Source organism: Rhodotorula toruloides, assembly GCF_000320785.1.
Source record: "Rhodotorula toruloides NP11 unplaced genomic scaffold Scaffold24, whole genome shotgun sequence".
Lineage (NCBI taxonomy): Eukaryota > Fungi > Basidiomycota > Microbotryomycetes > Sporidiobolales > Sporidiobolaceae > Rhodotorula > Rhodotorula toruloides.
In genome coordinates this window covers 290,913-304,298 of record NW_015622984.1, presented here as the reverse complement: position 1 = coordinate 304,298, position 13,386 = coordinate 290,913, and the positions used below count along the sequence as shown (strand labels likewise).

General features: G+C 64.7%; 3 protein-coding genes across 3 annotated transcripts; all 3 read right to left on the bottom strand.

Moving 5' to 3' along the window:
- Nucleotides 1–289: 289 nt before the first annotated feature.
- On the bottom strand, nt 290–3,342 carry RHTO_04005 (ATP-dependent peptidase; the record flags this gene model as incomplete). The annotated part of the gene is made up of 5 exons (XM_016417673.1): nt 290–303; nt 362–444; nt 504–594; nt 649–3,003; nt 3,081–3,342. The coding sequence occupies 5 exons, from the start codon at nt 3,340–3,342 to the stop codon at nt 290–292; spliced, it is 2,805 nt and encodes a 934-aa protein (XP_016271080.1).
- A 614-nt stretch (nt 3,343–3,956) lies between these two features.
- On the bottom strand, nt 3,957–8,172 carry RHTO_04004 (SH3 domain protein; the record flags this gene model as incomplete). Its single annotated transcript, XM_016417672.1, has 3 exons — nt 3,957–4,192; nt 4,300–5,373; nt 5,436–8,172. The coding sequence occupies 3 exons, from the start codon at nt 8,170–8,172 to the stop codon at nt 3,957–3,959; spliced, it is 4,047 nt and encodes a 1,348-aa protein (XP_016271079.1).
- Nucleotides 8,173–8,864: 692 nt separating this feature from the next.
- Nucleotides 8,865–12,367, bottom strand: RHTO_04003 (uncharacterized protein; the record flags this gene model as incomplete). Its single annotated transcript, XM_016417671.1, has 4 exons — nt 8,865–8,898; nt 8,969–11,171; nt 11,242–11,946; nt 12,172–12,367. 4 exons carry the CDS (start codon nt 12,365–12,367, stop codon nt 8,865–8,867), a joined length of 3,138 nt encoding a protein of 1,045 aa, XP_016271078.1.
- Nucleotides 12,368–13,386: the final 1,019 nt, after the last annotated feature.

The window sequence follows — 13,386 nt, the reverse complement described above, 5'->3', positions numbered from 1 at the left end:
ATGAACTGCGATTGCGAAGACAAGAGAGGAAGCAGGCAGCAGGAAAAGTTGACCGGAACCTGAAGCGAGCGATAGTCAGAGGGAATGAGATGGAGCGGGAAATAACGACGAGGTGTGTGCGAAGTGTAGTGCGGCGGACATGACGATACTGGGGTGAGGAGAGGAATCTGGGGGATACACTGGGAGGGAAAAAGGGAAATGATGCGTAGGGGTAACGAGACGACAGAACGAGCGAGAGAGGAGGGAAACCAGAGGAGAAGAGGGAAGAGGGGAAGGGTAAAGAGGCGGTCTAGGCGATGTTGCCTGTGCATCGGAAAGACGTCAGTGACGGTCGAGGCGAGGAACAAGACGTGGAACGCACAGCCTCGGCTGTACCACCACGATGACCTGAACTGCTCGATCCAGAAGACGATCAAGCGCAGACGTTCGCGCACACTCGTGATCCTGCGCGAGGTCACGAGTCAGCACGGCGAACGCATCAATGGTAACGAAGGGCGACGTACTGGAGGAGGGTGACCTTGACGTGATCTTCAACCGGGAAGACCTCGGCGGCGAACCAGCTGAAATCGTGCGGGTTGTTGGGCACCTCGCCGACTGCAAAGCCAGGCGTTAGTACAGTACGACACGGCAGGAGAGAGGGGAACGCACCCGTCCGGTTCAGCCGCTCGATAATCCACGGCGCTGAGCTAGCGCGCAGGGTCGTGAGGAAGTCGAGGCAGATCTGCATGAGCTGGTCGGTCGACAACTCGATGTTGCCCGTCATGGGCGGTCTCGAGAGGGGCACGCCGTCCGGTCCGACTGGTTCAGGTTCGGCGTACTCGTCTTGGAGGGTATCGTTCCTTGCGAGCGCAACCCGCTCGAGCTCGGCTTCTTGTTCCGGCGATACGTCGTCGACGCGCTCAACCTTGCCAACGTTGTACCCGTCGACCATGCTGCGCTCGAGGAGGCGGAAGCGGTATGTCCCAATCGTCTCGAGGATGAGGCGGCCGTCTTCGAGCATCTGGCAGCTCGTGACGCGCAACATGGTACCGTACTCGTTGACGGCATCAGGTCCTGCGCTGCGAAGCGGGAGGACCATCCCGAACGACCGTTCGGGCGTCTCGAGCACGCGGCGGACCATGAGGCGGTAACGAGGCTCGAAGATGTGCAGGAAGCACTTGATGCCCGGCCAGGCGGTCGTGCAGACGAAGACGGGTACCGAGGCGAGGAGCGCAAGTTCTTCCTCCTTGACAGTCGCGGCACGCTCGGCGGCTTGTTGAGGGAGAGCAGTCTCGATGATCTTAGTGAGCGCGATGTTGGATCGTTGCCAGCGGAAGTAGGCGAGAGGCGGGAGGTCGGCGCGGCACAAGGGACACTTGTCGGAGTGGTCGTACGAGCGGGCGAGGCATTGTCGGCAGAACGAGTGGCCGCAAGGCGAAGTGACCGGCTCATGGAAGAGCTGGAAGCACACTTGGCACTCGCACTCGTTGTGCAGGTCGGCGAGAAACGAGGGCGACAAACCGGCGATGTCGAGGCGCTTGTCGTCCCGTTGTGCGACTTGCGGCATCGGCGTCGACGCGCGAGAAGGACCGACGGCCGGCGAAGCCATCGAGACGTCGCTGAAGGACGCCGTCCTGGACTTCTTGCTCGCTTGCCACGACTTGCGCGACTTGTGCGCACGCTTGCTGTCGTCGTGTCCTTCGATCGTCTCCTCATCGCCCCCGCCACTGCTACCGCTGCTCGTGCGCGAGATCGCACCAGGCTGGATGTCGCCCTCGACCATCGCTTGCTCGCCGCTGTCCTCGACATCGGTCGGCGCCTCGCTGGCCAACCGCACGTCGGAGAACAACGGCGCGAGATGCGGGTCGTTCTTCGGCGCGAGGCTCGTCGCCCACTCTGCAAGTCCCGGCACGGCCTTCTGCAGCATCTCGCTGACCTTTCGCAAGGTGTAGTCGACATGAAGCGGGAGATGGGGGACGATGAGATGCGAAAAGTTGTAGTCGCACGACGAGTCGGGACAGGTGAGGTTGGGAAGGTCGACGGGGATGTGCGTCTGCGCAGTCGAGGCGACGGAAGGTGTCGAGGTGGTCGATGTTGCCGACAAGGTTCGGTAGAGCTGGTTGTTGTCGAGGTGAGCGACGACGGGCGGCGAGGGGAGAGGCGAGGCAATGCCGGCCGTATGCCGCGCGACGGCGGGCGGAGTGAAGGTGAAGGCGGTCGGAGTCGTCATCGACGCCGTCTCGATGGGCGGGGTGGCGAGGGTATCTGACTTTCCGGAGCAAACGAGGCAGCGCGAGTGACCGCAGGCGAGTGTGGCGGGATCGATGTAGAGGTTGTGGCACGACGGGCAGAGGAGGAGGCGAGCGAGGTCCGGAACGACAGCGGACAGCGATCGCCCGTCCGTCAACTCTGCCATCGGCGGCGTCGCGGACGGTCTGAACGCCTTGGAAGGTCGGTTGTGGATGTGGTGAGCCGACGTCGGGTCTTCGCCAAGGCCCGACGCGGCGAGGAGCTTGGGACTGTCGCGCTCGGGACCTTCCGAATCGTCGCTCCTGCTCGACCTCGTTCGCCGTGACCGACGCGGCCGATCCGCAACCCTGACGGCGTCGTGCGCCTCGTCCTCTGAAAGCCAATGCTGGTCAGGATCCAGGTGCCGAGACGGACGGGACGAGGAAGAAGCGAGACCTGACGAGGTCGACGGCGGGCTCAGCGAGCTCGCCCTCGCGCGGCGACTCGACGGAGGGAGGGAGGATTGTCGACGCAAACCGTGGGCTGGTCGATGGTGGGCGGAAAAGTTCGAGGAAGGGATGGCGGACGGGACGGGGCGCTCGTTGCGGGAATTGGGAGAGACACGAGCGACGCGGCGCATGCGAGACGGGGCGGGACAATCTGGAGACGTGGTCTGAAGCTGGTGGTCGAGGCGATCGGCGCGCACGGAAGCAGAAGGCGCGGGGACAGACGTGGTGGCGGAGGAGGACCTGGCGATCGGGTGAGGTGCCTCGGGAGAAGCGGGATGCGCCAGGCCTGTCGACACAAAAGTAACAGAGTCAGTACAAACGTCTGGAAGCGGCGCGAGCGCCAGGAGAGCGAGCCGGACGCACCTGAAGCCTGAGGCAGATCCGCAGTCTCCTCCGCTCCTTCAGGCTGATCCGACCGTTCCGAGCCCGCCGAACGCCTGCGCGCTCGCCCACGATCCGACAGTGTCGACGAGCTGTCGTCCTGCGAGCCACGAGAGCTGGCAGGCGACCGATCTCGAGGAGACATGGCCGGACGTCTTCCTCCGCCAGACGGGTCAAGGTCGGGGACGGTGTCGCGGTGTCGCTCGTTCGGGGGTTCGTCGGGTCTGATGGCTAGCGTCGACATCCGTGGTTGCTCAGATGGTGGCGGCGAACGCGTCCATGGGCGGGGACGGCTGGAGACGAGGTCGGCGAAAGGTGAACCGGGGCTGTGTCCTCGCGATCAGCGACGTCCAGCTGTGCGATAGAGTATGTGGGACGCACCTGAGCTCGTATACTCCCACTGGAACTGCCTGGACACCACAGCGAGTGCTACGAGAGGAGGGAGAAGGGTGTTGGCCGATTCTCGGAGATGACGGCTGAATCGGTCGAGGAGAGGGTGAGTGTGCGGCTGGGCTGGGCTGGCTGGCTCGATCTGGAGTAGTTGCGAGTGCAGCAGTCGAATACAAGCAGCAGTAAGCACGCTGAGCGGTGTTGTGGTGAGCGAGCCAGCGCAAGCCCGATCGCGAAGTCGTGCGGGCGGGGTTTTCAAGTTCGAGGCTTGCGAGCGGGTCATTCGCCGGAACAGCTTGCTCGCGATCGAATACAACTCGCCCCAATACAACCCACCTTTGTATTCGCGATGCGCGGAGTTCGCCGAGAGGCAAGTGGTCGCTCTGCTCGCGTGCGCGCTCTTGATCGAGAGACTCGCGAGATTGATTACAGCCGGCACGGTACAGCGAGCCATCGCACCCTCGCACTTCACTCGAAGAAATCCTTCGGCGCGACGCGGTAGACGACGACCTGGCCCGCACGCATCTCGTCGATGCGGTAGCTGCCCTCGTCGACCGTCCCGTTCCTTCCCTCGACCTCGACAACCTTGAGCTTGCCCTTCTTGGCGTCCCAGCCCGCGACAATCGCGACGTGAGGCGCCTCGGGAGAAGAACCGACCGTCTTGCTCGACAGGTTGTGCTTGAACTTGGCTGCGATGGTGACGACTGCGACGCACATCCGAGAGCAATCAGCATCAGTGCCCGCACCCGATCGCGCATCTTGCGAGTCCCTCGCTTCGTCGCAAGATCCGCTTGAAGAAACGGAAACGCACCGTCTCCCGCTCGCGGCTCGTCCTCCTCGCGCACCGAGGGCACCTTCTTCCCCTGCTCGACCGTCGCCTCGTAAGTCTTGACGCCGTACGTCGAACCAGCAGGCGGGAGCGGATCCGTCGCGCGACTGAAGCAGAAATGGATCAAGTCGGCATCCGAGAGTCCGCGCGCCTGCTTGTCGCTCATCTTGGTGTGTGCGGCGGCGAACACTTGCGCACCGAGCGAGGCGGACCATTGGAGGAGGTCGTCGAGGTTGGGCTTCGAGGACGGAGGGTACTGCGCTTGCGAGGACGATGTCGAGGCCGTACGCAAAGGCTCGAACGGAACGTCAACTGACGAGCCAGGCGGGTTGATCGACGACTTCCGCGAGGACTGCGTAGCGGTGCGAGCGAGCTCGGCGTCGTCTTGCTGGAAGAATGTCGGGTTCGGGGCTGGATGAGTTGGCGGAGAGGAGGGGATGGCGCGAGTAGGCGGCATGGGAGGCGAGAGGGGCAGGGAAGACTGGTGGCCGCCTGCGGGACGAGGAGGAGGTGGCGGAGGCGGCAACTCCTCTTCAGCCTCCTCAGCCTGCAGTTCCTCGCCATACGCTTCAGGCTCTTCGACCTGCCTCGATTGGCCGAGGACGTCAGGCTGCTCAGGCTCATCGTCTGCCGCATCGTCCCCCTGCTGCTGCCCCTCCTCCGCCGGGATCGGCACCGACCGACGAGGCGGCAAAGTCGACGGCCGGCTGGGCGGAAGAGGCGGCGGCACCTCCACCTGCTCGACGACCTGCTCCTCCTGCGCGTCCTCCTCATCCTGCGGCGCAACCCCTGCATCCTCCATTTTCTCCCTCTCCTCGTCCTTCCGCGCGAAAACCTCATCCGTCGCAGCAGCCGACTTCTCAGCGAGCGTCTTGCCCGACGTCGGGAGCGGCTCAGACTCTTCTTCCGTCTGTGAAGGTTGCTCCTCGGGCTCGTGTTGGGGTGGAAGACGGAGAGGTGCGATGCCGGGGAGCGCGAAGCCACCGGCGGGGATGCCGCCTGGACGACGGGGAGGAGGTGCGGGAGCTGATTCTTCCTCGTCGCGGGGTGCGGGCTCTGCAGCGCAACCAAACGAGTCAGTCGAGAATGTAGACGGAGAAGTTGGCGTCCGCACGCACGGTCCGGCTTCGGTCCTCCAGCAGCGTTCAAGTCTCCCTGCTCCGCCAGCTCCGACGTCGGCTTCTTCTTCGCCGGCTTCTTCGGCGGGAGTCCACCGAAACCCAGCATCGGGCCGCCCATCAAGGGTCCTCGCCCGCCGAGCTTGGCCATCCTCGCCGCAAGCGCACGACGACGAGCGATCTCAGGGTCTTCCTCCTCTTCCTCATCCTCCTCTTCCTGCTTCGGCTCAGCAGGCGCAGCGTTCGTGTCCTCCTTCGACATCATCTTCGGCGCGAGCGCAGGCGGACTCAGCTCAACAGCCGGCGTCTCGGTCCCCTCAACCTTCCCCCAAGCCGGCTGGCCCATGTCAGCCGGCTCATGACCATCCTCAATCCTTCCCTGCGCAATCGTCTCAGTCGTAGGAGCGTTGAGCGACGGCGCAGCGGTGGACTCGTCCGCGGCTTCTTCGGGAGGGGTGACGATCTCGGGCATTTGCGCGATGAAGGCGTCTTCGGCGGCGGTCGTGACGCGCTTTTCGCCAAGCGGAGCAGGATGCGTCGGGAGAGGCGGGTGCTGAGGCTCTTCTGCGTCTTTCGAAGCCGTTTCCTCCTCCTCCTTGTCCTGCTCGGCGGCCGCGGGTTGCTCGGTCCCCTGGCGCACAAAAGCGGGCGGGACAGGCGGACGACCCTTGGGGAGAGGCGGCGGCGACATGTGTGCGTCGTCGGCCTGGTCGCGCTCAGCTTCGTGAGCAGTCGGCTGAGGTTCGTCGGCGATCGGCTCGGCGCCAGACGAGGAGGCAGGCGGGTCGAGCGGGCGACTCGGAGGCGGAGGCGAGCGAGCGGTGGCGCCAGAGTCGGGAAGGTCGCCGGTCGATTCGTCTGCCTCCTCGCGAGCGAAAGAGGGCGGGAGGGGCGGGCGAGACGAAAGAGGCGGAGGAGGGGGAGCGCGAGCAGACGGTTCGTCGCCCTCGACGGCAGGCTCAGACTCGTCGGTGGAAGGGGGGATGGTCCGCTGCGGCGGAGCGGGAGGAGCAGGCGAGTCGAAGTCGTCGTCGTCAATCGGAGCCTTCGCGGTTGTCTCCTCGTCTTCGTCATCCTGCGCGAGGAGAGCGTTCGCGCCGCCCATCGAGGCCAGAACATCGCCCTCCTGCTCCTTCTGCTCCTCCGGCGACGGCTGAACAACCGAAGCTTCGGCGTCGTCCGTTCCAGCGGGAGCGACAGGTTCGTCGGTCGAAGCTGCCTCCTCCACCGGCTTATCCTTTTCGCCCAGCGCCTTCTCCTCGACCTCGACCGCGGCAGGCGAGACAGCCGCCTTGGCCTTCCTCGCTCGAGGTCCAGCAGCTCGCTTCGGAAGCGCCGGCATCGGGAGACCCATTCGTTGGCCGCCGAGGTTGGCCATCCGAGCAGCGAGGCTGGCGCGCTTCGACTCCTCGTCGTCTTCGTCCCCAAGTGCGGCTGACTCGTCCTGGACCGGCTTGACCTCCTCGGGCTCGATGGGGACGGCGACGGAAGAAACAGTCGAGTCTTGCTCCTTTTCCTCGACGATGGCGGGCGCGGCAACACTCGCAGCAGCTGATTCCTGCTTGGCGGCGTTGCTCGAGCTCGAAGCTGGCTCGATCGCGTCCTGCGAATTGGCCTCCTGCTCGTCGTCGCCTGCGATGCTGCCTGGCACGAACGGACTCTCGCCCTCGGCAGGATCGAAGCCCGGCACTTCCGCGCCCGGACTCTGCGCATTCGTCTCGTCTTCCCTCGGCCTCTCATCCTTGACGACCGCATCCTGCAAGACCTCCGCCTCGTCCTGCTGCGTCTTCTTCCCCTCCTCCTTCGCTTCCTCCGCTGCGTCCGGCTCAGCACTAGGCTTGCGCCAAGGCTTAGGCGGCGCCCGACCCGGCGCAGGAGGCTGCTCCATCTTGAGTCCGCCTTGAAGGGCCTTGATACGGTCCCGAAGCGAGCCTCCACCGCGCGAGATCGACTCTTGTGCGTCTTCCGCTGAGAAGTCGCGCTGCGCTTGCGGTTGCGTCTCGTCGGTCGCGGAAGCGGCGGATGCAAGGTCGGAGGGAGCGGCGGGAGGAGCTGGAGCGGGAGGAGCGTCGGAGGAAGGCGCGGCGGGAGGCGGAGGTGCAGCGGCCGGTGCGGCTGGTCGAGCCCATTGACGAGGCTTTGGCTTCGGCGCAACGGGAGGAGGAGCTTGTTGCTGCGCGGCGGCATTGAACGCGGCGATTCGCGAGGCGAGGGCGTTCGGCTTCTTCGCAGGAGGCGGAGGAGACGCGGATTTGGCTGGCGCTTCGGCTGCAACGGTCGCGGAGGGCGTCACGTCGGCGACAGTGGGCGAGGTGATCGTCTCGGGGGGAGCGTCGACCTTGGGCGGAGCGGGAGGAGAGGTAGGTTCCGCGGCGAGAGCAGGTTCGTCCGCCGGCGTCGACTCGCTCCCCTCGACGACGTTCGTGTCGTCCTTCGGCGTCGCCTCAACCGTCTCCCTCGCCTTCTGCTCCGCCTCCTCGTTCTGCGCCGTCCCAACCGCCTCAACCGACGCACTGTCCCCTCGCCCTTCCTCCTGCTCCTCAAGCTCCCTGACGAAACTGCTCGGGAACACTCCCTTCGCGCCCCTCGCATTCTCCCCCTCCAGCCAATCCCCCTCCTCATCAGCCGCCGCAAGAACCCTCAACTCGTCGCCCGCGCCAAAGGAGAAAGCCGGTCCGCCTGGCGCCGACTTGTACTTCATCAGCGCGGTGGCGCGGTAGGGATAGGTCGGTGGCATCCTGTGAGCCTGTGTCTGTGGGCGAGAGAGGGGGTTAGCGAGTTGCCGAGTCGGCGAAGGGGTGCCATGACGATGAGGTGCGTGCAGGTGGGAGGAGAGGGCGTGGGGCTGGGCGAGTAGGCTCACCAGGTTGTTTGACGTCTGTTCGTCTCAGTCAGAGTCACAGCAGAACAGTATATGGTGTGAGCGTGAATGAGGAGGACAGACTTCTCCGGGGCGAGAGGTGGGGCAGCCAGTTTGTATTCGATTTGTATACCCCTTACAAAACCGCTCACTATTCCGCTCTCCTTACGAACGAACTGCCAAACAGCCTCGTTACGGGGGCGCAGAGGCAGGAGGGAACACTACGTGACCAAGTTCTGTCGAAAGAGGAGAGAGAGAAGAATTGTGCGCTCGCGAGGGGAGCGTCTAAGGGGAAAGGGGAATAAAGAGGAGCGAGAGGGCGACGACGGGGCAGGACCGGCTGCCTCGTTTACGTGCGCGAGGGAAGGAGAGAGCACAACGTTGGAGTCGAGCGAGCGTGGGGTGAGGGAAGGGGTATCTAGAGACGAGGAAGGGAGGGAGGGCGAGGGTGAAAGGGAAGTGTCCGTGGAGGCGAGAGCGAGTAGGGTATCCTTGCGGCGGGGCGGGAGGGGCGAGAGTACATGTACATCCGTTGAAGAAGGAGGGTCGCGAGGCGGCAGGAAGGATGATCACAACATGAGCGAGTTGCTCTGCACGACCGGTCTGCGCATCATCCTCATCTCGTCAGCCACGCCTTCGCAGAGCGAGTCAAGAGGGAAACACGCGAACGCACCTGCCGATCATATTCGGCGCAACCATCCCATCCGGCCCCCTGACAATCTGAATCCTCCTCGTCCCGCTGCCCTCACTCCTGAAGGTATCCAACCCGCCCGCTCCCATCGTCGGTGAGGTCCTCCCTCCGTGACCGTGGCCCGAAGACGAGTGGTCCGAGAACCTCCACCACGACGAACGGCGATCGGACGAGCGCTCGCCGCCTGTGTAAGAGCCGGAGGACGAGAGACCGGTTGAGGCGGTCGAGGTGGTCGAGATCGAATCGCGCCTTCCGCTCCTCCAAGTCCCGTACGGACTCGCTCCCGCTCCGCCGGCGAGGTGCAGACCCCTCAATCCCCCTCCGGGAGCCTGCTGCATCCACTCCCCTCCGTGTCCGCCGGGGCGCGGACTAGCACTCAACTTGATCGCGCCGGACTTGGTAGCCCTGAAGGCCGCGTACGCCGCAATGGCGATGAGGACGACACCGCACGAGACGACGACAGCGATGATGATCGTCTTGCTCTTGTTGTCGGCCTTGTCCTTCGTCTCGACCGCATTCGCCGACGATCCTGACCCGCTCGAACCCGACGTCGACGCCGACTCGCTCGCGAACGAGGTGACCGAGAAAGACGAGACGAACGTCTGCGCCAGCTGGCCGGGCAAGCCTTGCTGGGTATAGATCGGGCTGCTAGGAGTCTGTACCATCGCGGCGAGCGCATCGACATAGTTGCTCGGTACGCTGCCGAGGTAGACGGTGAGGATCTGACTGGCGCCCGTTCCCGCATCCGTCGTTTGGTACGCCTGGAGCGCGACAGTCTTGACCGTGTCGAGGCTGACGTTGAGAGCTGAAGCGAGGACGATGGGGACGTAGTAGAAGATCTGACCCGACGCGTCCGAGTTGTCGACAACCCACTGCCACGGCATCGACTCGTCGAGCAAGATCGAGATAGTCGTCGTAGGCTGGGTGTCGGCCGCCGCACCTGCGAGAGTCGACGCGCTCGACCCGTCCTCCGAAGCGGGAATGATCCGCGAAGGAAGGTTCGTAGGGAACGACGCTTGACTTGTGATGGTGACGCTCGGGACGCCCGAGACGATCGAGGTCGACACGCCGGCTTTGTCCGCTGCTCCGCTCAAGGAGACTGCACTCGGCGCCGCGGTGGGGGTGGACGAATCGGGCGCGGAGGAGGCGGAAGTCGAGGACGGTCGGTTGATGATCAGCGTCGAGGTCGGGACCCAGTCGTAGGCGTTGCTGGTGCTCGACGACGACGACGACGAACTCGAGGCGCTCGAGGCGTCGCTGCCGCGCGAACCAGTCGAGACAGGCGCAGCGGTCGTGTACGAACCCGATCCCGAGCCCGTCGCAGAGGTGGTAGCGTTCCCAGCTCCAGCCGAAGCGGTAGGGACCGCAGCGCCGCTCGAGGATCCACCAGGACCGACGACAACGACCGAACTCGTCGCAGACGCCGTTGCGTTCGCTCCTCCCGAGCTACCGCCAACAACGCTTCGGCTGACACTCGAGACAGCTGCCGAAGGTGATTCAGAGCCGATCGGGACCGACGCCGAGCCCGAAGAGATGGAGACGGGCGGGACGATAGCTGTCGCCGAAGTGGCAGAGATGACAGCCGAAGTAGTGGCGTTGTTCCTACCCGGCACCGGAACCGTCGCACTCGCACTTGCGCTCGCGACGGGAGGAAGGTCGCTGACAGAAACGGTAGGGATCGCGTCCGACGCCGAACCAGGGAGTGAAACCGAGACGGGGATGCTTGTTGCCGTAGGCCCGCCCGTCACACGGCCCGTAAACGTCGAAGTCGGCACTTCCACCGTCGAGGACGAGGAGTCGGTCGCAGTTGGCAAGGGAGGGATGACGATCGTTGCGTTTCCTCCTGCCTGAGTTGCGGACGCGGAGGCGGAGGCGGAAGAGCCGAGCGAGAGGGAGAGGGAGGGGATCTCGACGCTCACGTCTGCCGAGCTCGCGACAGGCGCGGGAGTCGAAGAGGGGGTGGCAGTGGCAGTCAAGGTGCGCGAGAGGAAGGGCACGCGGTGCGGAGTCGTCGTTGTAGTCGTCGAGCTCGAGTCGGTGGAGGAGAGAGGCGCGGAGGCGGCGGTGGAGGGGGAGGGGGAAGAGCCGATGATGGGGATTGTCACTGACGCATCCGCCGAACTCGAGGCCGTCGCGTCCGCAGTCGAAGCCGACGAAGACGAAGAAGGACCGCCCAGGATCCCGCCTACATCCGAATCACTCGTCAGCCCGCTGAAGGCAGGGAACGGGAAGCGAGGAGAGAGGGGTGGACTTACCGAGCTGACTCAGGATCCCTCCATAACTCGCGCTCGCGCTCGCACTCGCGCTCGCACTCGACGCAGGCGCAGACGAAGGCGTCGGCGCAGCATCCGCCGAGGCCGACGAGCTTGATGCGCCAGCGACGGGCCTCGCAGCCGACGTCTGCGCGTCCGAGGAAGTCGCGCTCGACTCTGCGGCTGTAGAAGCGGGAGCGGAGACAGAAGACGGGGAAGCCGAAACCGAGGAGACGGAAGGGGAGGAAGAAGACGAGGGCAAGAGGACGCTCAAAAGCGGGACATCGTTCCCGCTCGCCGACGCGGACGCCTCTGCTGAAGAGGAGAAGTCGACTGTAGAGGCGGAGGAAGGGCGGTTCGCGCCGTAGATGCTGCGACTGATCCCAGCCGACGAAGAGGAAGCCTTGGAAGCCGAGGAAGACGCCTCGGCCGCGCTCGCGCTCGCGCTCGAGTCGGACGAAGCTGCATCGGTTGCGGTCGAGCGAGAGGCGGCAGTCGACGTGGACGAGACGGGATCCGCCTCGGTCACCGTCGCGCGCTTCGTCGTCGTCGAGCTGCTCTCCTCCGTCGTCGACGATGCAGCCGGCGTGGTAGTCGGATCCGCCGAGTAAAACACCGTCGGAAGACCCGCCGTCTTGCGTTCCGAAGCCGAGGTCGAGTCGGAGGCGGAGGAGGACGCGTTCAGACCCGGTACGAGGTCGGTCAATGCTGCGCACGGTCGTCGTCAAGCGGGTGTCAGCGCGTCCATTTTCAGGATTGTTTGAGTTTGTGCGTCGAGTGAGAGTGCGTGTGGACCCTCAAGGGGGCGAGAAGACGAGTTTGAGGTGGACGCGTCGCCGCGTGCCCCAGGGTCGGGAAGTGGAAGAGGGGGGAGGGTGCATGTTGACGGGCCTGAGCCCCCTCTCCTCCTGAGAACGAGAACGTGTAACGCACCCGACTCGAGTACTCCCCTCCTTTGCACCTCCTTGGCATCGTGTCCGAACCCGCGCGCGCGTTTGGGAGGTGCAGGGGCAGCAGCGAACCCGAGCCTCCTGGGCCGTTGGAACTGAGCGCGGTCGTCGTCTGGCTGGGCGAGGGTGCAGGCGGGTGTGAGTACGACGAGGAGTGCGAGCACCTGGGTGGGGTGCATCGCGCGCTGTGTGGCCTTGTGACGAGAGCGAGAGGGGAGGATGTGTTGTTGGACGAGGAGCGAGAGGGGGTGGGTGAGTGGGCCTGAGCGGGGGCGAGTTGGTGCGGTGCGCTGGCTGTAGTGTGTGAGTAGCAGCAGTCGAGTTACGGTCCAGCCGAGTAGAGAAACGAGTGAAAGGGTTGTCGCGAGAGGGAGAGAGCCAGCACAGCGAGGCACACGCCCGCAGCAGCCACATACACGGAGCCCCAGTCTCTCGTCTCTCTTCCAGGGTGCACTCACGCTCACACTGTACACTCACTCACTCATAGCACTCGACCACACCAGCCTGGAGCAGACGAGCTGGGCGGACGACGAGGTGGACGCGCTCTCGTTCCCACAGCTTGCTCCCACACTCAGACGACGCGCTCTATCTTCTCGACACTCGGCCAGCGCTCGCTCTGCTCTTTCTTCACACTCGACGACCACACGCTGCACGCTCAGCGACCCTGCTCGGTGCCCGGGGACAGGCGGACTGGAATAGCACGAGACGCGACTCGTGCAAGGGTCCTGTGTGACCGGACTTTGGCGCTCGCTCCGGAGTCGTGGCCTGGGTGGGTTTAGCCAGGCGTGGATGGAGGGGAAAGAGAGCAGACGCAGGCAGAACGGGCGGGCGGACCGACTGCTGGCTGGCGGACGAGAGGATTTGCGTCGTTCTCTCCTTGCTCTTCGCCCTCTGCGACTCGCCAGTCCATCACGTACTTCTCTCGCCATTTCTCTTGACTGCACCCGAAGACGCAGCCGGCTTCCCTATGTCGTTGCGAGTTCGAGCGGTCCGTCGACTTGGACACAGCGTCGCTCGCTCGCCCTTCTTCCCACTGAACCAAGCTGCTTCCTCCTCCCCTCCTGCTTCTCGCGCTGACTGTACAGGCACACTGACACTCTGCTTCACCTCTACACGTTCTGTTCGTGCCCGTTGCTGGAAACAGCCGCTGAGGCCAATTCATTCCTGCTGGCTCGTACCGAATCGTCTCCTCCGCCGT